The sequence below is a fragment of the Pipistrellus kuhlii genome, unplaced genomic scaffold (assembly GCF_014108245.1).
Source record: "Pipistrellus kuhlii isolate mPipKuh1 unplaced genomic scaffold, mPipKuh1.p scaffold_m20_p_3, whole genome shotgun sequence".
Lineage (NCBI taxonomy): Eukaryota > Metazoa > Chordata > Mammalia > Chiroptera > Vespertilionidae > Pipistrellus > Pipistrellus kuhlii.
The window spans coordinates 163469959-163497731 of NW_023425529.1; the positions used below are offsets into that span (position 1 = coordinate 163469959).

The 27773-nt window shown below is 46.4% G+C and overlaps 1 protein-coding gene across 6 annotated transcripts in view; it reads right to left on the reverse strand.

Annotated features, from left to right (window-relative positions):
- CSGALNACT1 (chondroitin sulfate N-acetylgalactosaminyltransferase 1) overlaps nucleotides 1-27773 on the reverse strand; it is a 299546-nt gene that overhangs the window by 59794 nt on the left and 211979 nt on the right. For all 6 annotated transcript variants that reach the window (XM_045588828.1, XM_045588832.1, XM_045588831.1 and 3 more), the window contains one exon: nucleotides 19266-20195. In XM_045588828.1, the coding sequence (XP_045444784.1) occupies nucleotides 19266-19899 (634 nt within the window). In that variant the 5' untranslated portion in view covers nucleotides 19900-20195. The remainder of the gene's footprint in view (nucleotides 1-19265; nucleotides 20196-27773) is intronic.

A 27773-nucleotide genomic window follows, 5' to 3' on the forward strand; every position in this document is an offset into this window, starting at 1 on the left:
AATTTCAACTTTGTGATCTTCTCAAACCTTCTTCACCGAGAAACCTGTCATTTTGCTTATGTTAAATATTTTGGAGATGAGTCAGGAAAGGGAAATAAACCCACCACTATCTCAGCGTAGTGTCTGAGAGAAGTTCAACTATAATTCCAGAGGGTATGAGGAGCCAGGGAAGGAGTCTAAAGTTTCTGGGACAATAAAAATGCTTTCCCCAGGCCACCAACAAGTAGTAAAAATAATAGTAATAATTATTAACATTGTTATGTCAGGTACTGCTATCAAAGCATTCTGTGTAATAACCCTTATATTACTTGCAAAAGCCCATGAAGCTCTTATTTTACAAATAAAAAAATTGAGGAGCTGAGGGGTTAAGCACCATGCCCACATGACACAATTAGCTAAATGGCTCAATGAGATATAAATCCATGCAGCCCGACTCTAAAACCAAACTTATGAAAGAAGATAGTACAGGGATGGGAATGTCTAATAAATATTCCCCACTGAGATAATAGACAACAGAGCTCCTAAAACTCTTTCCTAAGTGAGAAGCACACTAAGGAACACCTTTTGTTCTAATATTTGGTCTCTGAACCCAGCTCTTCACAAAGGGTTCCTGAAACCCTTCTAATCTACTTGGGTGGTAGGACTGCGTTTTGTTTGTTTTTCTTTTTCTTTTTCTTTTTTAATATATTTTATTGATTTTTAACAGAGAGGAAGGGAAAGGGATAGAGAGCTAGAAATGTCGATGAGAGAGAAACATCAGACAGCTGCCTCTTGCACACCCCCTACAGGGGATGTGCCCACAACCAATGTACATGCCCTTGACCGGAATCGAACCTGGGACCTTTCAGTCTGCAGACCGACGCTTTACCACTGAGCCAAACTGGCTTCAGCAGAATGCGTTTTGTTTCAATGTGGTGACTCTGAGTGGGCTCCTGGGTGACTCCTGGATGAGGGGTAGTCAACAGAAAGACCAAGTCATGATCAGAAGCTCAGAATTTTCAGCCCCATCCCCATTCTCTAGAGAAGGGAGAAGGATTGAAAATGGAGTTAATGATGTCTGCATGGTGAGACCTCCATAAAATCCCAAACATATGGGGTTCAGGGGGCTTCAAGGTTGATGGACAGGTAGACGTGCAGGAAAGAGGTAGGCCTGGAGAGGGCACGGAAGCTCTGCACCCCATATTCCACATACCCTGCCCTAGGCATCTCTTCCATCTGGATGTTCATCTGCATCCTTTATCACATTCTTTCATAATACACCAGTAATCTAGTAAGTAAAATGCTTTTCTGAGTTCTGGGAGCTGCTGTAGCAAATTAATCAAACCCAAGAAGTTGGGTTGTTGGTAGTAGATCGGTCAGAAGCACTGGTGATAAATGGCACCCTAAGTGGTTGTTAGGGACATGGAGGATCTTGTGGGACTGAACCCTTAACCTGTGGAGTCCCAGGTAGACAGTGTTGGAATTGAGTTGAATTGTATGACACCCAGCTGGTGTGAGAGAACTGCTTGCTGGCTGTGTGCGGAACCCCCCAACCCCCACAACACACACATACACACACACACACACACACACACACACACACACACACTGGAATTGAGCGTAGAATCCTTTTATCTGCCCATGAGTCACAGTAGAATTGAAGGGATTTCATTTTACATAGAGCCAAGATTACTGAAAATTACTTATATGCAATTATAATTGTGTGTAAATATGGCCAAGAAGAAATAATAGCCCCCATGCGAAGGGTAGAAGACAGGTCCAGTATGAAGATGAGAGATGGGGTACCTAAGATGGCTTAATAGGAGAGAAAGTGGTGTGAATAACAGTGAGGAAAGAGTGTCCTTGGAAGAGAGGAAAGATGGGCCAAGTGAAAGAACCAGAATGATTCCTGGAACACCAAATGCACACATTAGCTTTCTACTTTAAAGCCTCAAATAAAAATACATAGAGATATAAAGGAGTAAAAGCGTCATATGAAATCATCACTGTTAAACATTTACTGAATAGTACAGTGGTTATTTTTATGTGTTTAGTCCTTAAATTCTTAGTCTCTGTCTTAGAGGAAAAATCAAATAAGCAAACATAATTCGTCATATGGCAGAGCCACCAAAGGAAGTGACCTTCTTCCTCTTGCGCAAGGCCAACCCCTCTACTGTGCCCTTGCTCCTACACCCTCTGTGAGTTCATTCATTCAGTCAACAAATATTTGTCAGTGTCTGTGTGTTAGGGCTTCACATTAGGGATAACCAGTGGTATGAGGAATGTTTCCTTATCTTAGTCTAGTGAGGTGGGCACAGAAAACTTAATCACAGGACACAAATACTATGAAAGTGAATGGGGTATGCACCAAGGGTCCCATCTTGTATTTTCACTGGCTCCCACATCTTTGACAATCACATCTTTCCTTTGTCTCACAGAACAGAGCTGAGTATGCATCTCCAACTTTAAATTAAAAAGAAACACCTCCCCTTAAATCCTTCCATCATTTTGCTAGGAAGCTTTTACTCAGGAAGCCAAGCTGAGCTGTTATCTATCAGCTGTGATGATTCATTTGCACACATTCCTTACCCTCTGAGTTCTAACCAAAGCCTCTGTCCACAACTTGAATGGCATAAACAGAAGCAGAATTCTGCTCCAAGCTCAGAAAATGACTGATTGCCTCTGTGGACTAATTACCACATGGACCAGCTGCCTTCACAGATATCCCCCAAATATCTCTAACTTCTGGGTTTCGAGCATAAGAGCCAACGCCATGCACAAGCCAATCCTGATCAATAGCCTTGTTCCTCCAGCCGACTTTCCAGCCTCTGGAAATAGCACATGAAGCACCACTCATTTAGGCATTTTAAATATATGGCCCGCAATACGACCAAGCTGCAGATGGCAGCCACCTAGGAGAGGCTGCTGCAGCTCACACCACTTCTCACAAATTGACTGGAAAACATATTTTTGGGAAAGGAGGGAAACGGAAGAGGCAGGTTGTAAAAGAAAAGGCACGGTTGACAGCAGGTTCTTTTTTTAAGAGAAGGAAGAAGAGGTGTTTTCTTCTTCCGTCTTGCCATTTCAAACTCCCATCCCTCTCCTAGGAGTACTGGGAGGCTCAAAAAAACAAGTTAAAAATAATGTAAGAAGCCAGAAGGAAAGAGACTCCGGCAGAGAGCGCCAGAGCTGCTGGCAATGTCAAACGCAGGCTCTGCCAAACGGTGGTTTGGGGCCATGAGAACCGAAGGCCATCGCCCCTCAGAGCTCATAGTTGAGGGTAACCCTGCATCCACGTGGAGCTTTATGTTGAGTTCTTCCCTCAGCTTGGATACCTGCAATCGATCATGATCAAGGCAGACATGGAACTTAGGGCACACAAAAGCTATGTTCAAACTTCTCCCCAGGGGCTGATCATGTGAATCTTAAGGACTAAGAAGGACCCGGGACCAAATTATAAAAATTAAATTAAATTTAAAAAGCAGAACCTAGCAGTCATTGCTGCTCAGGGGTCTTTCATGCAAACTGAGCTTCACAGAGAAGCCTCGGTGCTAAACTGCCTGCCTCCCTGCTACTACCAGCCTGCACTGTGCTCCTGCCATCTGAGCCAACCCTTACAAAGCTGTTCCTGAAGTCCTATTGCAACCAACAAGACTGAGGCTTTCCCGTCCAATTGGAGCTATGCAGATTTGGTCAACCAAAGCAGCCCTATTCTGACCAATCAGGAACCAGGGGTGGGACTTCTGTCTATATAAGCCAGCTCCCCTCTGGCTTATTATTGTCAAACTGTTTGCACTAAATAAAGTTTCCTTCTTCACCACACCCCAAACTGAAGCTTCAGTTGACACCTTCCTAAAAACAGCTTCCTCCAGTCTTGGTATTTAGGGTAAAGATTGGTCAAGACTAAGAAAGTGACCTATAATTTTTTTTTTTTCCTTCTTGATTCTCCAGATGGACCAGGAAGCAGGAAGGAAATGCACTAATACCACCACCAGGAATTCTGTGTGTGTTTCAATCACCAGGATTTGTCACTAGGAGGAAGTCAAACATAGTTTCTTCTCCAATCATAGCAACATGATTCAAACATTGTTAAATGTCTTTTTGCAAATTTTCAAAGTAGAATGTCCAAAAAATAGAGCATAGCCTATAATTTTACCATGGAGGAATAAAACCATAAATGCTTTGGTAGTATTTTCATCCTACAGATCTTTTTCTTTACACAGATAGAAGTACATTTTACAATTATTTTTCACGATTAAAATTATAGTTATTTTCAGGGCATACGCTTTGCCCCATTTTACTTAATAATTACTGAGTAGATGATTTTTAGTTGCTACATAGTATTCCACTATAGAGATGCCACATGATTTTACCAGTCTCCTATTGTTAAACATTCAGGTTGTTTCTACTTACTCATATTCATTAGAGGCCCTCTCATAATCTGGGACCCCTCAGGGGATGTTAAACTCTTGGTTTCGACTGGATCCCTGCAGGCCAGGCCTTATCCCTGCAGGCCAGACAGAGGGACCCCACCTGTGCATGAATCCGTGCACCACGCCTCTAGTATGCATATAAGATCTTTGGTTAGTCTATTCTCACCTTTCCTCCTTCCCCCTTCCCTCTGAGATTCATCAATCTGTTCCATGTTTCCATGCCTATGCATTGAGTGTCTGCCCCCTGGTGGTCAGTGCACATCATAGCTACCAGTCAAATGGTTGGATGGTCACTTAGGTTTATGTATATCTAGATTATAAATACTTCTATAATAAATGTTCTTGATATAAATATTCATATGCATTTCTGAGAATAAATTTTCAGAGATGAAAATACTGGGGAAAGGTATAAATATTTTAAAGGCTCTTGATACAAATTACCTTACACAATAGTTGAACTAATTTGCATCTCATTACTCAGTATACACGTTCATTTCACCTCACCCTCACCAATGCTATGTATTGTCATTTTTTAAATGATGGCAATTTACTTTTCTACTTTCATTTTAACTTTGATCTATTTCTCGCCTTTTCATATGTGTATCAGATACTCATGTCTCTTCTTTTGTGATCTGTTGATATATTTGCCCATTTGTCATCATGATGTGTGTCTGGATTTAAGTTAAAGCCAGAACTTGTATCATGCTCATGTGTACCTTTAACCAAATAAAGAGAGATCTTTTTAGATTTCACCCTTGGTTTTTCACGTGTGTCTCTCTATTGAGAGTTGCAAAAGACATGAGTGATCCTTTTTTTTTTAATTTTTATATATTTATTGATTATTTACAGAGAGAAGAGAGAGGGACAGAGAATTAGAAACATCGATGAGAGAGAATCATTGATCAGCTGCCTCCTGCTGGGGATGTGCCCGCAACCAAGGTACATGCCCTTGACCAGAATCGAACCCGGGACCCTTCAGTCCACAGGCTGATGCTCTACCCACTGAGCCAAACTGGTTTCAGCATGACATGACTGATTCTGAATAACTTTGGTACCTAATTGAAGGGTACTAAGACATACTTTTACATCCACACACTTTATAAGAGGCTATAGTCGGCTATTTTTCATGAATTCTGGTGCAACTGGAGATTACAGAGATTAACAATTTCCTTAAACATGGAGAAAAGGCCAAAGTACACTCTGTACTATTAAGAAAATCTAGTTACTTGTTGACCATAAACATATTCATACCTCAAAGAGGTTCAGCCATGAACTTGAAAATGAATCATGTTTATAAACTACAGCCTTATAGGGACATTGGCAACTTCTGAGAATCCTTTAGAAAATGCCTAGAAATTCATAGGACTTAAGTAACAAAATATTAAGTGCATGAGAGTCATAAAGGCTCCTTTTCAGAAAAGCACATAGCCCTCATCCTGAGATCAACCAGCATACCCGTGAGCTATATCTAGTAAACAAGCAATAAATGTTTGGGTAGTAAACCCACTGGCCTCTTCAGATTCCAGCACACTACCCCTGACCTCCAGTTTCAGGTCTCATCTCTTGCTTGTTTCTTGGTGTCTAGCTGAACTCCAAATCTCTATCCCTGTCCAACCCCTTGAACTCTGTGCCATCTGCCTGGGCCCCCCTGCCAACTGGTGCCAGCCAAGCCTTGCCTGCGTTGGGCCCGATGCCCCTCGCCTCACTTGGTTTTGTCCTCAAGGCTTTCATGCTATCGGCATATTCCACTTCAGCAGCAGCTGCAGGCCCAGCTGTGTTTTGGTCTCTGGAGCTGTTCTAGCTGCCAGCCCAGCTTCTATCTCCTCCCCATCCCTCCTCTGACAGCTACCCACCCAGGGAGGCAAACATGCTTTCAGTTACTACGCCTGAATGTTTAGCTTCAAACTAATGATAGTGTGTTTGGAAAATTAGTTCCAAATTGGAAGTTCATTTTTAAGGTGATCAGTTGATTCCATGGTCAGAAACATATAAACAGAGATGCTTCCTATTTCTGCCCGTTGAATTAATCTTAGAGTAAAAACAAGATTGAGCTCTTCCTTCGTTCAGCCTCTGCCCCAGCCCTCTGCTCAGTGTCTGCCTATATCGTATATAATAAGAAGGATAGGATCTAGCACTTACATAAGTTGAGAAGATATTTGACATCAATAAATACCATAAAGCCTTAAATTCTTTTTGGAAAAAGACAGGATATAAATAAATATGTTCATAGTAACGTATTCATTAAAAACTCTTGAGACATGTCTATGGAAAAACCCTAGGAGTCTATGGTTAGATCTAAAGAACTGCCATCTCCTGAACAAATATAGCATCCCTCCTCTCCTCCTACCCCACTGCCAGCCTCAATTCAGGAGTCCTCATCACCTACTTTTAAAAAGTCTTTTCATTAGTCTCCCGGCATTCACTCTTTTTTTTTTTTTAAAGGTCAGAGATTGTGTCAGATTTATTTTTATGTATTTATAAGTGGCTCTATTGAGATAGAATCCACAAACCAAACAATTTACCATTTGAAGTATACAGTCATTTTTTTTACTATATCCACATAGCTGTGCAACCACAATCTAATTTTAGACCATTCATCTCCCTAAAAAAGAACCCTGTACTATTAGAGTCACTCTTCTGCCCCATCCACCCACCTGGAGTCCCAGGCAACTAGTTCTATCTCTATAGATTTGCCTGTTTTTGGCATTTCATACTAATGGGGTCATACACTATGTCATCTTTTATTTTTTTGATTTTTTACACAGAGGAAGAGAGAGGGATAGTTAGAAACATCGATGAGAGAGAATCATTGATCAGCTGCCTCTTGCACACCCCTACTGGGGATGTGCCCACAACCAAGGTACATGCCCTTGACTGGAATCGAACCCGGGATCTTTCAGTCCGCAGGCTGACGCTCTATCCACTGAGCCAAACCGGTTTCAGTTATGTCATCTTTTATATATGGATTCTTTCATTCAACATAACGTTTTCAGGAAACATCTGTGTTGGAATGTGTATCATTTCTTTCTATGGCAAATAGTTTTCTGTTGTATGGATATGTCACATTTTATTAATCCATCCATTGATGAACTTTTGGGATGTTGCCACCATTGGGCTATTATGAACAATGCCACTAAACACATTTGTGTACAAGTTTTTGTGTGAATATATGTCCTCATGTCTCTTGAGTGGAGTTGTTGGGTCACATACTAACTCTATGTTTAACACTTTGCCCTACAGGGTACACTATAAACCCTTAGATCATTTCGGACCATGCAACCTTACGGCTAATTCTTTCTCCCCTGTGCCACTTGTGTAAGGTGTGACTCTGTGCTTCCATTGCCTGTGTACATGAGCGTCCCTCCCCCTGGGCTATGGGGCTTGTGAGGGGCAGGGACTGCGTATAACTTTGTCCATTCCCAGCTCTGACAATGCCTGTTACATAGGGCATGTCCAATGAGTGAATAGACCACTTAATATTCAAGTCTTTAAAAATCTCAAACCAATTAAGTCTCACTGTCTCCCATTACCCCATCTATTCCTACATTTAACAAATTTTGAAGTTTCAAGTGGTGCTTAACCTAATTACCTCCTCCTGCAATTTAATTTCCTCTTGGCTCTGTTCTCTGCCATCCGTATTCCCCCTACAAAGCCCTCCAGATGAAGTCACCTCTCAGAATCATATCTCACATACCAAAGAGAGCTCTGCAAGGTTGGGAGAGGGTCTATTCCTTCCCTTCCAGCCCACAGAAACACCAAGGGGCTGGGGACAGAAGGAGAGCCAGGTAGGATTCAGGTAAGCATTTCCATGATGGAGTCCCTCTTGTTGGTGTTCACCCCCCTCCCACCTCAGCTCCTGGAAGTCCTATAAAGAGCATAAAGTCATCTGGCCAAAAGACTCAACGGATCTTTCCCACGGAAGAACACGCCCATATCGCTCTGTGGATGGAGACTTCCGATCGGCAGCCTTTGTGGAAACAGATGGAGCGCGAGGAAAGATGCCTCACAGGCCCTGTCTACTGCTTACAGTCAGGATCATCTCAGCGCTGCCATCCATCTGCTCCCTTCCCTGCGTAAATCAGAGAAACGCTGTCTGCTCTACGGAGACATTTACAGCGAAAAGGAAATGAGGGTGGGTCGTCATCTATTTACAAATGGGTTATGTCTAAACGTTCATCTGTAAGTCACTGAGAAGACACAGAAACAATGCGATCTGTGCGGGGACATCCAGCCCAGCCCACAGAAACCCCTCCAGCCCACTTCGCGCCTGTGGTAGGGCATGTATTGTCCTCTGTACATCAACCCAAGCCTCGCTGTGAAATCCATTCAGTTATCACTTCATAAGTTAGAAAGGGACAGCCCCTGTCCCACAGGACAGGTGGCAGACTAGGGACTGGGGGCTGTAAGCCAATGGCTCCTCAGGACACAGGCTCCGGACCAGAGGGATGGATGCGCAAGGAAGGAAGGAAGAAAGCAGAGGTGACTGCCAGGGACAGGGCCCCAGAGGAAGGAGCACAGCAGGATTGTAAGAGAGTGCACAGCTCCCTGGGTTGTAAGTCTTCACTTTATTTCCTAACCAAGGGTTTCTGTAGGGTAGGGATACAGAGATGGGCAGGCATTGACACTTCGGCCACCAGTGTGTCTCCAGGCCTGCAGGGGGAGGGGAAATACAGGGAAGGTGGATAACTGAGGTGGGAACAAGATATTCCCTTTTCCCTTCCCTCCTCCTATCCTTTTCCTTCCCCTAATCTAGCGATGGTGGGACTGGCATCTACACTGGCGGGAGGGGAATGGGGATTCTCCGCAGACCAAAGTGAAAAGAAAAGGATGGAAAAGAATAGCCTCAAATTCTGGCAACGAGGAAGGAGATGGCCCATCACCCTGTGTTTGCAGGAGTTTGCTTGTAAATTATAAATTGTCACTATGAGAATCATTTTACTTGTAGGGTCATGTGGCATTTGAGAGAATAAATCTATTTGCCCAACACTTCAACATTAAAGCTCAAACAAACAGTAGAGATAGGGTTACCAGATGGGGTTTGGGGCAACAATGTCATTTCTTTGATTCATGGCTACAGAAAAGAGGTCATCACGTTTGGGGTTTCATTCAAACTCTAACCATGGACTCCAGATTTAGGATGTTGCCACAGCATTCCCATTCACGAGTAAAATCAGTGCACGTGAGCTCTTTTAAATGGCTGGATTGCGCGTGATGCTTGAAACTAGATTGTGAGAAGAGATTACTGATTTGTAGAGAAATGGAAGTAGACAAGGTGATCAATAGGTTTCAAATTATTCCTTTAAAAAGTGGTTGCATACTTCCACCTCCACTCCGGGATATATAATAATAAGCTTGAATACGCATCTCTTACAACAGAGATGAGCAGGTTATTTTCAAATACAAGACATTTTGAACTTAATGGAGAGCTGGGGTCACAGAACTAATAGCTGTCCCTAAACCTGCGAACGATGGGAACCTGCAGGGAGAGGAGAGGCAGGAGCACTTGCCCGCTGGGCCAGATGCCCTGCACACTGGTAAGAAGAGATAAAACAAATGATGAAGGCCAAGTGCCGGCTGGCAGGACAGGAAGTCCCTGGGGCTCCAAACAGTAGAGGAATCCGGACTCTGGGGCAGGCTCTTTCTCCAGGAACCTCACTGGGTACCTCAGAGAAATTAGTGTCCATGCGGTGTCAGCCCCAGCGAGGGAACAGCAGCCATGTGGGAGGAGGCAAGACTCCCATCAAGCCTTTCTCCGCTCTCTCCCCCTAGGGAACAAAAGCCTTATTGGTGGGGAAAGGGCAACAAACCTTGCCACCCTCAGGGAACTGGTGAAAACTCCTTGGGGCTGGGGGAAAGGAGGAGTCAAAAAGCCTTATTGCTGGGAGCGGGACACGAGAACACCCCAAGACCCAGTGACATGGTGTCTGTTTAGGACTGAGAATTAATCAGAGATGAGATGACCCCAAATGGGAAAGATTGCTATGAACGCTGTGCAGTTAATGAATTAAAATACCTACTGTGGCCGAAACGGGTTTGGCTCAGTGGATAGAGCTTCGGCCTGTGGAATGGGGGGTCCTGGGTTCGATTCCGGTCAAGGGCCCGTACCTTGGTTTCGGGCACATCCCCAGTCGGGGGTGTGAAGAAGGCAGCTGATTGATGCTTCTTTCTCATCGATGTTTCTCTCTCTCTCTCTCTCTCTCTCTCTCTCTCTCTCTCTCCTCTCCTCTCCTCTCCTCTCCTCTCCTCTCCTCTCTCCTCTCCTCTCTCCTCTCTCTCTCTCCCTTCCTCTCTGTAAAAAATCAATGATATATTTTTTTAAAATACCTACTATGTGGCAATTACTACTGTTGGAAGCTGTCCATAAAGACTGACTGGAGGTAAATGAAGAACCGTAAACCTAGATGGGAAGTGGGAAGTACCCTCGAGTGCAATATACTACTTTAAGAAGAATGAGGGAGGACTTCCTGAGGGAGGAAGAACGAGGACAGATTTCTGAGAGGGAGGTCTTACAGAAGGCCCAACACTGGGGGGTAGAGAACCCTAGCTTTTCCAGAAAGGAACTGCACAGGGAAGCAGGACTGTCCGGGCACACAAAAGAGAGTAAGCCTTCAGTGGCAGCAGGGGGAGAGCAGGGAGGAGCAGTAGAAAGTGAAGCTAAGAAGATTCGTTGGGATCAGAAGGTGGAAGCCTTCCAGGACTGCCTACACCGTGGATTTAGATAAAATCCCAATCCAGGCAAGTGGTCTATTTGGGAGAACATAACAGAAACAGAAACCTTGCTTCCTCTCTTAAGGAACAGACAAGCTCACCCACCAGCTAGCTCCCTCAGGGGTCTCAACCAGCGGGTTTGAGTTCAATATTCTCTCCCGACTCTTTCAACTCCCTGCCTCTTCCCATCCACGATGGTGAGAAGACACTTGTCAGAGCAGTTCAAAGCTTTCCGTGGTAAAGGATCCTGGACCTGCACCCCTTCCCTCGGTGAGCGAACCACCACTTGTCTTCTGCGGCTTCTTCCTGGGACTCTTTCTGCTGGTCTCCCCCAGGATCCTGTGTTTTTCCTTCTCTTCCTACCAAACCTCTTCCCAAGAAAATGTATACAACTCACCAGAGTAGGTCTTTCTCCCAAAAGGGTTTACACATCTGGATGTGTTTTTAAGAGGGTTTTCCACGTCATCCGGGACTGGAGCAGCACGTGTGCTGCGTCAGAGACCCCGAGGGTGGAGGGGGTGGGGTTGGTGGGTGGGGAGTAGGCCTCAGTGAGGAGCTAAGATCTGAAGTTCTAGCCCTCTTCTGCTGAGTGACCCTGAGGATGTTAATCTTTGTGTTTCCAATTCCACACTGACAAAAGGAAGATGAAAGTGTCCACCTCACTCACAGAAGGGGAGTCAGAAAACTGGTGTTTGTGCAATGTCAGAAACAGTGCCAGGTGCAGACAGGAGGTGAGTGAGAAAAACGCCGCCCCCGGCTCTGATCCGTGGGGCCTCCAAGATGCTACAATTGTTTGAGCATCTGAGCACCAAAGCAGGTGAGAGGGGAGGCGGGCTCTTTGGGACTCAAGAGCTGAGCTCACTGCCTTCGGAGGAGAAAGGACCTGCCACCTCCAGATGCAGACAAACCCTGTGAGCCCTGCTCTTGTCCAGCTCAGGTTCCCTGTGAGCTGTATTCCTAGTGACTCCTGGGTCCTGCTGGCTAAGGTGGTCTTTGCCCTAACCCCACACCACCACCTGTTGGAAGCTGCCCATTGCCTTCACTAGCAGAGAGGGGTGGACCAGGAACCCGGAAGGCTGATTATCCTTGAAGGCTCTGAAAGGTCAGAGCCAAGCACCTACTGTCTCACTGACACAAAGGAAGCTGAAGCAAATTCCACCTTAAATCCTTACTGATGGGCTGTCTTTGGAATTGCCTGCCTAAGGGCTATGGGTGTATCCGCAATCTGAATAAATGGAATAGCAAGGCCAGAGTGCGGTGGAGTCCTTCTTCTTGAGCTGGGCTCCCACGTGGCCCCCAATATTCCCAAATTAAATTTTCTAGTCTCTTTCATTTGTGTGCAGCCTCCTCCAAAGCCCGAACCCTAAACCTGAACCCTGAACAACATGGGACATGAGGGGGCGGGGGGGGGGGATGGGGAGAAGGAGACACTCGCAACCACCCTATTCTTGAGTCAGCTGGCTTTCTGGTACCCCACCCCCCTGCTGCCAACCCTTTCCCCACCTCACTCCCTCTCCAGAAACCTCTTCCTATCCTTTGAGACTGGCTCAGGTCCCACCTCCCTCAACATCTTCTCTGACCACCTGCTTGCATCCAGCCACCAATTCTGAAGCCCAGGCAGTTCCCCCAACTGAGCCCTCAATCACTCAGCTTTCTGTCTCCTTGTGAAGGTGCTCTGGTTCTTCAGGGGCAAGGCCTGGCTTTACCCTCCTTTCCCAGCCCCCAACCAGGCGGGGAGGCTCTGCACACACAGCAGGTGCCCCATCCAGCATGTTGACAAGGCCTTGGTGCAGGACCTGACCTGCGAGCCCAGCAGAGGACAAAGGAGGGGTCTGCTTAAAAACTCCGGGTCCTTTCTGCAAACACCACTTCCTCCCCACACGGCAGCACAGGCTGAAGGTGAGCAGCCGCAGCCACGTCATCAGGGCAGCAGCGTTCCTGCGAAGGTGGCCTTGCCTGCCTATCTCCCCCACCCCTCCCACTGCTATTTGTGGGCGTGCGCCCCAGTTCAGGCTCTCTCCATCCAGCCTTTGCTCCCCTCTCCTGCTGAAGCCAAGCTCCTCTGTCTTGGACAACCCAGAGCACCACAAGCGCCCTCTTGCAGCTCATTCTTCATAGAACCCAAAGGCATGCAGAGCAGTGAGTCCTCAATTTAAAAAAAAAAAAAAAAACTCCCCTGAGAACAAAGCAGTGTTGAATGAGTACAATAAAAGTACTAACCCCAAAATCATCATAAAACCAAGTCTGACTCACCGGCTCCTGCCGTTTTGTAACAAAACACTCTGTACACACAGGAGGTACATAAAAATTGGGCTCCATTCATCCCAGTCCAGGGAGGGTCCACAGAACTGATGCTCAACACAGGCGTCAGCATCACACGTGAACCTTCTAGTTCTATCTCCTCTCTCTTTCCCTCTCCCTCCTGTCTTCTCAACCAGGGAAGTAGGACCTCGATAGCAGGGCTCAGTGCAAAATGAAAAGGTAGGGTCCTTTGTCTAAAAATGATGGAGAATTTCTTTTACTCCCTGGAGGGCTGGGATCCTGCCCACTGGCAGAAATCCAAAGCTGTGAAACTCTCCTCTCAGCATCACCACTGGATGAATTCGCCGGACAAAGTGTAGCATTAAACCATTTATTTGCATGAAAGTCTCTCTAGTTTCAGAATAACTTGCATTTCTCTCTCAGAGGAGCTCAAAGCATCAGAAACAAATGAGATTTGTGGGAGGAAGCAGGAGAGATGGGACAGGCAGGGTGAGATGGGATAGAGTGGCAGGGAGAAGTGACAGAGAAACCTAGAAGCAGGCCAGCCTGTTCAAAACTTAGCAGCAAACCAGCGTGGTGGGTCCAGTACACAGTGACGTGAGGGTGCTCAGAAGGGCGTGCTGAGTCTTAACGCCCTCACTTCCTGTGGAGACGCTGGCTGAGAACCGAGGCCCAACGCAGGACCTGAAGTTCTGTCAGCTGGCCTCCCCGCCCCATGTTCTCTTCCACACACACAGGCAAGGCCCACCCACCGTGCAGAATCCTGCCCTCCTGTATTTCTGCTCCGAGATCCCCAGAGGCCCAGAAACGCACCTGAATGTCTGCCTAACCATTTCTACCTCAAGGCACAAAGTTGCTGACGAAGAAGCGTATCACAGAAGGCACACTGAGGAATGGACCTATATTCCCTGTCCACACAGTCCAGGTACCTGGTTCTCCAAGCATCCAGGACCTGGAAGTAGATTTGACTTGTCTAAAAAAAAATTAAAAAAAAATATAGCCACGTGGTCACAGGGTGTCCCTTCGAGGTCATGATGAGACTTAGACAAGGGGAGTCAAACACTCAGTATCTTCACACCTTTGCCTTCGCTCCCTAGGAAGCACCAAGGCCTGGCTGTAGAGCACAGGAGGTTGGGATTGCTGTGCAGACAGCGACTAAGGTTTTACAGCTATTTCCATTGCCCCCTTGGTTTACAACACATCGGAGGGTGCCCTCAAAACCTTCAGCTTCTTGGGGATCGTGGCTTGGCTCCCTCTCGCCCCCAAATCAAGTCCTCTAGCCCCCGACAGCCCTCTCTTGCCACCACTAACCCTGAGAAAACTGCAGGAGGGTGAGCTGCAGAGGCTGGTGACAGAAGAGCAACCCCGTGAAGACAGACGTTAGAAATGCCTCACACAGGATTCCTATGACCAGCTGTTTGGATTATAAAAGAGGGATCATGGAGAAAGCTAAACTGTTTTATGGGACGACATCAAATGTATGTTTAAAACAAAATGAAAGCCAAAAGTTCTGCCATGCAGAGTCTGTGTACCCCACACTGAAGGAATAACTAAACCACAAGCACAGAGAAGGAGTTTCTGTTGACTGGAGGAGATAAACAGCCAGGCTTCTAGGGCATAGGACATGATCATGTTTTTCTACGTTAGCTTTGTTTCCCAGATGGTTACAAAAAAAATTCATGCGAGAATCCAGCATAAAAATCAGTGCCAATGAAACATCTGGGGAAAGGGAAAAAGGAGGCAAATGTTGTTCCCTATGTGTTTTAGAGATCCATAAGAATTAAAGCAATCCTATATAATAAAAGGCTAATATGCAAATCGACCAAACGGAGGAACAGCCTGTCACTATGACGCACACTGACCAGCAAGAGGCAGAAGCTCAATGCAGGAGCTGCCCCCTGGTGGTCAGTGCACTCCCAGAAACCAGGCTCACGGCTGTTTGTCGAGTGCAGCAGCGGTGGCAAGAGCCTCTCCCGCCTCCGAGCAGTGCTAAGGACCCCTCGGGGGATGTCCGACTGCTGACTTAGGCCTGTTCTCTGCAGGGCTCAGGCCCCCACCCCATGCAGCACACAAATGCACCGGGCCTCTAGTATACATAATAAATTAGACAGTCGCCAAGGAGGTATTCTCCTGCTGCAGGCTTCACAGAATTGTAGAAAGTGGCCACAGTGAGACAGGACTATAAATCATCTACTTGAATTCCTCCTTTTATGGAGGAAGAACCCACTGGGTAGGTGGGGCATCCTCAGTCAGCCAGCAGCGTGGGCAGCAGAGCACCCCTCAGGGATGGCACCTTGGCAAAGCCAAGAAGAAAAGAAGTTAAAGCAACGCTCTATATTTTGCAGAAGGCTGGGGCTGGGCAGGGCCTTGGAAGACACCCAAGTCCAGTTGAGGAGACCGAGTCTCAGGGAGCTTAAGGGTGTTGGTCAAAGTCACACAGTTTCCCACGCTCATGTCATCATGCTACCTGCCTCACTGCTGGCTTTACGTTTTATGTGACTATTATCATCTGGGAGCATCCCAGGGGCTTTTATTATTATTTCTTTAAACACAAACAATCCCCGTGTTCACTGTATTAGTTCAGAGGTCAGCAAATCGGCCGCCTTCGTTTAAAGCTCTGAGAGTCTGGACCACCCCCCTGGTAACATAAAATTTTCCCGGGGACTTCTAAATTACTCCAACTTTTGGACTACGAATCACTCCCCAAACACAAACTCAGTTTCTCTAAGGTTATGTTTAGAAACCCAAATAAGGTACATTGAAGATATATTTCACCCTTGTAAGGTCCTATCACTTGCTCTAACTCGTGGCGGAAAACAGACTTCATATCAGACCCTTTCCATTCCCTTCTTCCTCCGTGACTAGGTGTAGATCAGAGAATCGTGATTCAGGATTAGAAAGGTCCTCAAACGTCAGTCAGTCCAACTGCCTCTCTGAGTTATACCCGCCTCACCTCGGAGCCATCTATTCGTGTTTGTCGTCCCAGGAGTCCCACTTTGTTCTAAACATCACTATGTGGCAGAGACTGGTTTGGCTCAGTGGATAGAGCATTGGCCTGCAGACTGAAGGGTCCTGGGTTCGATTCCGGTCAAGGGCATGCACCTTGGTTGCGGGCACATCCCTAGTGGGGGGTGTGCAGGAGGCGGCTGATCGATGTTTCTCTCTCATTGATGTTTTTAACTCTCTGTCTCTCTCCCTTCTTCTCTGTAAAAAAAATCAATAAAAATATTTTTTTAATAAAATAAAACATCACTATGTGGAAAGCGCTCCTCCGCTGAATTTACCTCCACCCCCCTGTACCTTCCTCTGACTAGCGGGGGTCTTTTACCAGGTCCCGTTTGCTGAGAATATAAAGGATGGCCTCCACAATCTTCTGTGACAAGAATGGAAACATGACATAAACGGCTTCTTATGACACTCAAACATGTATCAATACAGGGGTGGGCTAAAGAAGGTCACAGATGGAAAACAAAACAATAAGATTAATAAACAGTAATATAAAAATAAACTCTGTGTTTCACTTACTCACAACTGCAGACCTGCCTTTACCCACCCCTGTATATTTAAAGGGCTTGTGCCCATTTTCTCATCCTATGAAAACAGCTGACTAGACTTTCACCAAATGTAGAGTGATCTGCTTTGAAACGCAGGCTGTGTGCTGCATGTGAAACCAATGTCACGCAGCTATGATTACGGGGCCTCTGAGAGAAAGTCAGGCGTATCTCAGGGCAAAGAAACTCAGGGTCAGAGGCCTACGTCACTGCCGATCAAGAACAAGAGTCCTTGTGTATTAAGCTGCTGTATCAGAAAAGCAGACGGAGATTTCAAATATGAATGCAGATTAAAGATCGGAAGAACAAACGTTCCAAATTATAGGCGCTAATGTATAATCAAGTTCTTTTGAAATGGCTTTGTACGTAGGCAGCTTCTGTAGCATACTCCAGTGGCAACCAGGATTCATTATTCAAGGATATTTAATGATTTCCCTGGGGATCAGCTAGTAAGATAATATATGTGGAAATGTTTCATAAACTCTAAAACTATAAAATCTGATGCTGTATCATCATGATATTTCTGTCTCTGAGTGTTCACCGTGAGCATATACTTACTGTCAAAGGTGCTAGGCATTTTTAACATTATATACAAGTGAATAAAAAACAAACAAACAAAAAATCCCAACCCTGACACCAAAAGCTTGGTCTTGTAAAAGATTTCTTTACCTGGCTCTAGGTGTATGAAAAATGATACTATGGCAAAATTGCATGAATTTATGGTTCACATATAAAGTTGAAAAAAAATCCTAAGACAGGAAAATTCCCAAAGAAAACAGGCATAAATAACAGTGGGAGGGTTTTTGCTACAACTGAACAGAGTCTACCTTGCCATGCAGGCTGAGAGATGGTGGCTCAGAACCAAGCAGGGAGTGAAGAAATGTGGGCCCAGAGACATGTCTGGGAAGCTGTAATGAACTCTATCATGAAACAGGGGAAAGAGCTGGATGCCCTTGAAGGTACTTCCTCTCCCAAATTATTAGTTGACTATAGGCCCTGTGCATGAAATTCATGCATGGGGAGGGGCCCCTCAGCTCAGCCTGCACCTTCTCCAATCCAGGACCCCTCAGGAGGTGTCCGACTGTTGGTTTAGGCCTGATCCCTCTCACAATCCAGAATACTGGCTCCTAACCACTCGCCTGCCTTCCTGCCTGATCGCCTCCTAACTGCCTCTACCTGCCAGCCTGATCAACCCCTAACTGCCCTCCCCTGCCGGCCTGATCACCCTCTAACTGCTCCCCAACTGTCCTCCCCTGATGACTTGATCGCATCCCTAACTGCCTTCCCCTGCCAGCCTGATCGCCCCTAACTGCTCTCCCCTGCCGGCCTGGTCATCCCTAACTCTCTCCCCTGCCAGCCTGATCGCCCCTAATCACCTCTGCCTTGACCCCTGCCACTGTGGCTTTGTCTGGATGTCCGGAAGATGCCCAGTCTAATTGGAATATTACCCTTTTATTAGTATAGATGTTGAACCACTGACAATAGGAAAACTGATAGGGAAGATGATTCTAACGAGTCTTCCAAGAAACTAGACAAGCTGCTTTCTTGTGAAGTTGGACACAATCAACCACAAATTAATACTAGCTTGTTCTGTGCCTATTAAAAAAAAAAGAAAAGAAAAGACTCACTCATTCATCTCACTATATTCATGTGTTCCTTAGGGCCCATCTATACAATATAACCTGATGGTTAAGAGCATGGCTTAACAAGACTTCCCAGATTCAAATCCTGGCTCTGTCACCTGCTAATTGAGTAGCAACCTTAGGTAATTTACTTCATTTGAACCTTCATTCCCTTATTCACTAATGGAGTCATTACGAGGAAAAGGTGAATTAATAAGTAAGAAGTCCCTGGAACAGTGCCTGGTGTATGGCACGTTACCACCTTTCTGTTCCTGGGCCTCACAGCCAGGCCCCATCTCAAGGAGAGAAGCGCCTGTGAGAAGAGATCAATTAAAACTGCCTCTCATACTCCGCTGGGGTTTCAAAGTTTTAAAGTTTTATGTTTACATTTTGTTTTACGTGTTTCTCTTCTTCTTCTTTTTTTTTTTTTTTAAATGAAAGCAAGAAGTTTACTTTCTTCTGCCAAAGAACAATGAATCTATCCACTCAATGATTGTGGTTTCCATGAGAAAGTAAGTGGAAACAGATGTTTCTGAAAAATAAAAACCATACTATATAGCACTGGTGTCGCTCACATAAAACTTTCCACCAGCCACCCCCAGAGCCAGCTGCCAGCCCCCCACAACTGTGACCCCCCCTTCCCCGCTCCCAGATGCCTGGGCCCAGACACCTCTTCTTCTACTTTCTACCCCAATCCACAACGTGCCAACCTTCGATGAAATCTGAGGCCGTGTAAGGATGCTGGTTTGGGCTGTTCTCTGCGGGGCTGTTGAGGGTCTCCAAGGCTGATTCGATGGCCTCCACCAACTCATCCCGCTTGTCCTTCCTCACGGGTTTCTCTTCAGGGTGGCGGGTCAGGCCCATCTCCAACTGGTACACCTTCTGCAGGGTGAAACTGTCGAAAGGCACTGCGGCGTACTCGGTGGCCAGCTTGACGCCGGCGTGCACCTCCGCCTTGTCCACCTGCGAGTGCAGGAAGGCCAGCAGGTCGGCCTGGGTTTTCTCGGGAGCGCCCGGCTCGGGGCCCAGGCCCGCGGCATCGCTGGCCTGGTACTGCGCATTCCGGAGCTGCTCACTCCTCTCCTGCAGCTCCTCCTTGAGCTGTGCGATCTGCCTCTTGAGGCTGCTGATGTAGTTGCGGTGCTGCTCCTCCCACTCCTGCAGGGCGGCCTGGTACCCTTCCTTGCCTGTGGGGCCGTTGGCCCTGGGCAGCCCCAGCTGCTCCTCGTTGCCTTTGGGAGTGCAGGCCAACATGTAGAGGACGGAGACGGCACAGCAGAGAAGCACGAGCAAAACCACCACCCGAGAGATCCACGCAAGCAGCCCCCGGCGAACCATCGTCATTCAGGAATCAGCCATGCGTCCAGAACTGGCGACATCCCAGAACCTCAGGGCCCCATGGAAGGGCTTGCCCTGGACTAGACCACGGGAAGCATGCGTTTGGGGCCCCCTGAGCTGCCTTCATCCATTTCTTTCTACAACACGTCTTGTCTCTCGAAGTCAAGCATCCCGTGGGGCACGTTTTCTCCTTCTACAGGATGGTCTTCCAGGCAGAAGCAACAAGTTAGCTGAAACCTCCAAATGGTCACACTCAGACCCATCCTAGCCTTCCAAATGCGCAGCAGGCAACAACAGGGGACCTAGGGAGAGACCAAATGACAAAACACTTCATCAAGATAAGAACACTCTTATGTTCACGATGCCAATCAATGTTCAATAGACCGCCCATGGGGTTTACAGGAAAATGCTTATAACAGGTGATTAAATATTGTTAGATGTTTGGAAATCATAATGCAAAGATGCATCTGCAGAGCAATGCATATAAATAATAAAGGATAGCAAAAAAAAAAAAGATTGGAAAGAAATATGGCGAAAATTGAAATCTCTCTGGATGGAAATATTAATGGTGATTTTTCTGTTTCTCTACACTTTTCTGTATCTTGTAAACTTTCCACAGTGGCACCTATTATTTTGGTGGTTAAAAGGGGGAAAGCAAATTTTAATGACATTTAAAATTGAAGGCAGGGACTTCTCTGGCCAGGTCAGCCCAGGCTGCAAAAGGTGAGGCGTGAATGGGCTCACCCTGGTGCATTCATACAGGACAGGGTTCCAAGCTGGCTCAAGGGTCTTCAAGCTTATGATCAGGAGACAGGGAAGTTCAAATACACAAATAATAAATGTGGGTGATAATATATTCGGGAGGAGTCAGGGGACAATGGTTTTAGTGAACTCTCCAATTCTCCTGTGGACTGGAGATGGTGAGTTTCCCATAGAAAAGGATGGGGCTGGGAGAAGAACAGAGACCAGATATACTGTCTGCTCGGGACTCAAATCCCAGGCATGTCTCCACTCCAGCCTCCAGGAGGAATTCTGTGTCCTGACTCTCATCAGAAATATCCAGACAGATCATAGGGCCTTCCATTTGACTACATGCTCTGCCCCTCGACTCCAAATGCCTGTAACATGTGAGTCAGCCTAACTTGCCATTCCCATTTCCCCAGGCATCCCTCCTTTTCCTCCACCCATCACGGTCATCACTACAACACTGCTTCTTCTGTGTTCTCCCCCAGTACCTATCTGAGCCAGAAAAAAAAAAAATAAGGAATGATAAATGGAAAATAGATCAAATAACATTTATTGTTTAGAGAGATTTTTATAAGATCTTCCTAGATGCATCTTTTTTTGTCACTTCTCTTAAAAACAAGTTCCCTGGGGGTACCATGCCCTGCCCTTTTTATAAAAATTTGACATTTTCAATAAGCCACAAATGAAAATATGAATTATTCTTTTAAAAATATATTTTATTGATTTCAGAGAGGAAGGGAGAGATAGAAACATCAATAAAGAGAGAGAATCATTGATCGGCTGCATCCTACACGGCCCCTACTGGGAATCAAGCGGACAACCCAGGCATGTGTCCTTTGGGAATTGAACTGTGACCTCCTGGTTCATAGGTCAATGCTCAACAGCTGAGCCACACTGGCCAGGCAATAAGTAAATTTTCTTTACATAGTTTTCACCCAACCCAGAAATCCAGGTTTTGGGCCAATAACCATATAATCATCTCATTTACTGGCAGGTCTGTCCCATTTACTCGAAGGAGGGCTCCAGGGAATTAGAAACTTCAGGGTCTCTGGGAGAAGAGAGTGATGTTCCTTCTAGCATTCTCTCTATGCTGATAATATAGTAAACAATAAAGGCTCATTGGCATGTATGCACCTGCTATATGCCATGGCCACACACGAGAGTCTCCTTCTGTTACCCTGGTGATGCAACCCTTACCGATATTATTATGTTATCAAAATAATTTATTTCTTAATTTCCTTAAAGATTCAGCACATAATACTCTCTCCAATATTTCCCTGGGCCTGAAAATTTTCTTTTGTATAACTGAGAACAATATGCAGTTATTATTGCTGAGTTTAAAGTATATTTTAGCCCTGGAAGCCTTTTCTATCTGGTGAAAATCTTGGGATTCATATAATTACTATAATTCTGTGATTAAAAACATCTCAGCTTTGGTATTCAGGCACCTTGCTGTTTTTAATGAAATCTCTCAGATGAACTCATTACATCCAAGTATTAAATTACTAGGGAAGACATGTTATCACATTATTCTGCCACTTTAAAGACTTTTTACTTTAAATGAGTTGTCATTAAAAACAAAATAAGCAAATCAAAAACCAAAAATGAAATACTCAACGTAATTTATTGGGTGGCAGAAACCCAATCTTTCCAACAGATTTTTTAAATGGAATAATTGTCACATTTGCATAATAAATTGAAATCATGTTGGTTAGCTGAAGCAATGTATTAAAACTAAAGAAACTTAAAACTGCACAATAATTATTTTGTGTTCCATAAGGCTCTTTTAACATCTAGTCTGGCTTTTGAAATCCACTAGTACACTTTTCTAAGTTATTTAATACCAGTGACCCGGTGCACAGTCTCGTGCACATTGAAAATAAATTAATTAGAAGGTGGCCGGAGGGTGGGGACTAGATGAGACAGTGTCAGACCTGCCCTGGAACCAACTTCCTGTGGGCCCTCCCCCACGTCTGAGGAGTGAGCAAGGGTCCCTCCAGCAGGAAGGGAATCGGGCCAAAACCCTTTGTCCAGACTGAGGTTTTTATTTTGCTATAAAAAATGCTGCACAGTGTAACATCTAACACAAAACCCTTTGGCCAGGAATCGGGCCAAAACCGGCTCCCCATATCCCCCCGAGAGATTCCAGAGTAGGGAGGGCACTCTACAAAGTTTCTGACATACACGGTGTGGAACGTAAACGCAAGTGCGCAGTAAACAACATTCAGGGCCGACAGTGCCCCAGCAACAACATACCCCATGGCCAAAGGTGGAATCATGTGGCCTTGTGAGGAATCAGGCTCCCTCCTCTCTGGTTTCAGGGTGCGTCACCCAAAAACCACCACTGCCAAATCACCGCAGCTTGGCAGCTCCTACATCGAGCGTCTGCCCCCTAGTGGTCAGTGCATATCACAGCGACCGATCAGATGGTCAGACTTTTATATATAGCCTTTTATATATAGAGATAGATTCCATTCTTCAGGATTCAAAAGGAGGAAAAAAAAACATATTTAGAAAGAAATGACTTATTTTTAAAAATATTTTTATATTTTCATTGATTTCAGAGAGGAAAAGCGAGATAGAAACATCAATGATGAGAGAGAATCATTGATTGGCTGCCTCCTCCATGGCCCCCACTGGGGACTGAGCCCACAACCCAGGCATATGCCCTTGACCGGAAATGAACCTATGACCCTTCAGTTGGCAGGTCGACACTTTATCCACTGAGTCAAGCCAGACAAGGCTGACTATTTTAAATGAACAATAAAAAGCCTCATAAATTACTACCAGAGAAGCAGGAATGAATTTCCCTTTTTACGTGTCAGGAGCAGAAACTGTAGGTGAGAAACAAAGTTCTGCATCCTTTCACAGATACGATGTTTTGCCATGTGTCTAGCAATCAAAATAGTAACAACTGGCCACGCTATAGAGACCGGGGGTATCTGTGTGCTGAGGTCAGACGCCTATCCTTCGGCTGACCCTCGCTTCTACGGAAACTTCAAGGGGCAGCACAGGAGGCCACTCTTAAGAGCAGATGGTACTTCACCAGCTGCACCACATCGAGGAGAGAACACCTCGATGAGATGCAACCAGACCAAACAAACAGCTCAGCCCCACAGGCACGGGGCAACCTCTCCCTCTCCCCCCGCAGAGGTGCCGGGAGAATTAGACAGTTAACTTTTCTAATGTGTTTACAGACCATGCCATTACCGAGCACTGTTACAAGTGAGAGAAGACAGGGAAAAGACAGCTTCGTGGAGCCACGGCAGCACTGTGCTACTGTTTTTAAAATTTATAAAGGCACCCAGATTACAGCTCAGTCTTTGGGGTGGTTGGGGACAGAGAAGGAATGGAGAGCAAGAAGGATCCCCTGTCAATAGCAATTTTAAGACCTTTGGGAGAAGAGCGATGCATGTTCCTTTCTCTGTTTGTTTTAAATATAGAAAATCCTTTGTGCTGATCAGGTTCCTTGCCACTCGCATTTTTAAATGTCCTTCCTTACTCATTGCTTTCCCACTTCCTGTCCTGGCCAAATCCCTGAGGATGGTTCTGTGATGCATTCTGTCCAAAACCCCAGAATCATTGAGAACTAAAGGGAACAGCCAATCCAGGCCAGGGGTTGCCCAATGAGGTCACAGCACTTCATAAAGCTTTAAGGAGGAGAATCTCAAAGCCAAGTGGGCCTATGCTCTGGGGGCCAGCAAGGGAGCGGGCTCCAGACTCCAGGTGGAAGTCGTCTGACGGCCTTGACATCCTGCCCCGGCCAGGAAGTGTCCCAGGCGTCCCCCAGGTCTCCACATCACACAGCACTGACTCACCAACAGGTCACATCACAGTCTGCTCCATCTGGGATACTGCCATTACTCACCCTTATTAATAACTCCGACTATGTTCTATGCGATGCATAAGAAAGTACAGCAGACAAAACGATGAACCAAAAACAAACTCCAGCATCAGCAAGTTCATAAGCTTAATGGGGAATTACGGCCTCACCAATAACTATGAGCCCAGAGAGACAAACACCACTAGAATAGATACAAGGTGTTAAAGCCAGTGCTCCTCCCTACTAAATGAGGGTGTGTTGAGGAAGGAAGAGGGTTGAGACATATAAACAAATACATTTTAAAGTGATATAAGCTTAAGCAGAAACCGGGTTGGCTCAGTGATAGAGAGTCGGCCTGCAGACTGAAAGGTCCCAGGTTCGATTCTGGTCAAGGGCATGCACCTTGGTTGCGGGCACATCCCCAGTAAGGGGTATGCAAGAGGCAGCTGATCAATGATTCTCTCTCATCGATGTTTTTAACTCTCTATCCCTCTCTCTTCTTCTCTGTAAAAAAAATCAATAAAATATTTTTAAAAAATAAAAATAAAGTGACATTAGCTTAAAACAAATGTGAGGCACCAACACTATGTGTTAAAATAAGATAGGCAAGTGGCTATAGGTACAGTGTATCATCTCATCTTAGAGTGGAAGCTCTTCAGAGCGTGAAACTAAGACACTCTAAGTTTGGTCCAGAGACTAACACTTACCCCAGATGGGGATGGTGGAAATTAGAATTTGTGTGGCCAGAACAGAAGCAGCCAGAAGCATGGGTGTATGCATGTCATTCTACAGGTCCTGGTGAACATTTAGATCATGAGAGCTGCACGCTGTGGTGGAGAGCGCCAGACGTGTCTATTAATGTCCACGAGATGCTCAGAGACCTGAAGGGTCCCAGGACAAGCCCTGCTGACGAAATGCTGTCAGGAAAGCAGCAGGCAGGAGGGACAGTGGTGTCAGGGTGAGACCGGGTCAGGCAGCAGCACATACTACAAGGACAGGCCTTGTGAGTGATAAAGACGACGATTCAAGGAGTGGCAATAAAATCTACAAGACACCTCCACCCGGAGTGCAGGCCCAGCCAAAGGGGTGATGGGGAAAAGAGCCAAGCAGTGTCCCCTGGGCCAGGACGTGGTGGACCAAAGCCCAGGGCGGCCGCGGGAGTCGGCCCCACACAATCGGCCCTTTGATGACAAGGACACAAGCTCACCTTCAGTCCAAGGGCGAGCTGTACTAACAGAGCGTAAACTGAGGTCATATCTCCTGTATAAATATACCATCTGGGATGTGTGTGGGGAAGGCATCGTGCAAGGATTCTTACTCAGAGAGTTTTTAAATGCTCTCAGAAATGTACATAAAGCTAACATTGTACTCCTGACTCCAACACACAGCTTCATTTAGAATTCCCTGCACCACGGTTTAACTCCTGGGTGCAGGGTGTGGTGGCCAGCTTCCGAGAAGGCCCTCAAGGATCCCTGCCTCCTGGTCTTCACAACACTGTGTGTTTGCCTCCCACACTGGGGTGGGGCGGGGGAGGGGGGGGAGAGGGAGGGGAAGAAAGGGGTGTTGAGGGGAGCAACCAGCATCAGATGGCAGAAGTGGAGAAAATGCTGCACAGGTAACAGAAGACAGACCAAAGCCACAGTAAGAGCTTAAAGATCCTGGATGTCTAGGCCACATGTGTACAGACTTTTCTGTCCAATTTTCTTTTCCATCTGCCTTCTCTTAAAGGAAATGAGTATATATACAACCCACTCCTGCCACGGCTTTGTGGAGTTCGCAGTAATCTGCCTCTTGGACACACGTTAGTCGTTTAGGGCTGAGTACTTGCAGAGAAGTAAAAATAGTCGGGAAATGGGTATGACCAGAGCTCCCCCTCTCCCTAAGCCACATCCACCGGGAGCTTTAGAAAAGGGTTTCCCAGCTGTCACAGCTCTTCCTGGGACTCAGGTTCCTTTCTTCTTATAATCATTAGTTTGTTAAATCGACCGGGGTAACGCTGGTGAATTACACTAAATACACAACTTTACGATATCTGTATTCTCTATCCTCAGACTTCCTTTTCCCACTGAAGTCTTTCGTCAGCTTGTACTCATGTGCCAAGTGCTTCATCCTCAAGAGTGTCCTGGTAGCAACTGCAAAGTCGGGGCAAGGTTAGCAGCTCAGTGTCACTGTCTACACATGAAGAGGTGCTAAAGCCACAGCCCACAGGAGGGACAGGGCTGTCACGCAACGTCAGCAAACGTCCAGCGTGTCGGGTTGGCTGGAAGAGGCTGAAGCAACATCCCCCGACCGCCCCCAGCACTGACACCAGGTGACCTGGCCCGACCTGGTCAGCCTCACACAGAAGGGGATCCACGCGGGTGGGTGCAGCCCAGGACAGCCCGGCAGTTTCGCTGCTTCCCTCATCTGGCCTTGGCGCTCAAGATCAAGTATGTTCAACCTAAACAGCACATGCCAGGCACTACATAGCTTTTGAACAAGTTCCTGTATGGAATTTATTCATTTACACGTTAGACGCAAGTTTTACAGTATGGTTGTATTACATATTCACAGAACAATACCCTATAATAATGGCGTGCAAATTTTGTAAATGTTTTCTCACCCTGAGGACCATCCTGGGCACCCCAGGGACCCTGCCCCAGGCTCCCACGAACCTGACCTCCCTGACTGTGCTCCAGGTTTCCAGGGGACAGACGCAGCCACAGCGATTCCAGAGCCCCTGCGCCAGGCTCCTGCCTCGCTGCCTGCTCCTCAGGGTGACTTGCCTGCCTCCGGACCCCTCAGCCTCCAGACCAGGGTCCCCAACACCTACGGCCAGGCCACACATCCAGACCCCCCTGCCAGGCCCCTGCAGGACCATGCTCCCTCCCTTCCTAACCCGGAGGACTTGGACTTGGCATTCAAGACGGCCCACGAGGGTCTTCTCTGTGAGGTCCTCCCTCTAACTGGGCTCTGAGCTCCAGGGACCAGCATGAAGCAACCCCCCAAAAACCGGCCCGATCGCTTCTCTGTCGGGAATGCCCTGGTTGAGAGGTGCCCCTCCGTCCACTCCGCTCCACACTGGCCTCCCGAAGGAATCATTCTGATTCCTTTCTCTTCACTTTGCAGCAGGAAAAGGGAAATGTGACAAAAAGAAGCTGGGGTCCGCTAGTCGGAAGGTGAAGACACAGAAATGAATTACAGCCCCATATGCCCAAAACGCAGGAAACAGCTGCAAATCCTCTTTTGTTTTTACTTTGGTTTTTAATTGTTGGCCCACTTCTGTAGGGAAGGCTTGATAGGGAGGGTCTTCCTGAATATGCATAGATTC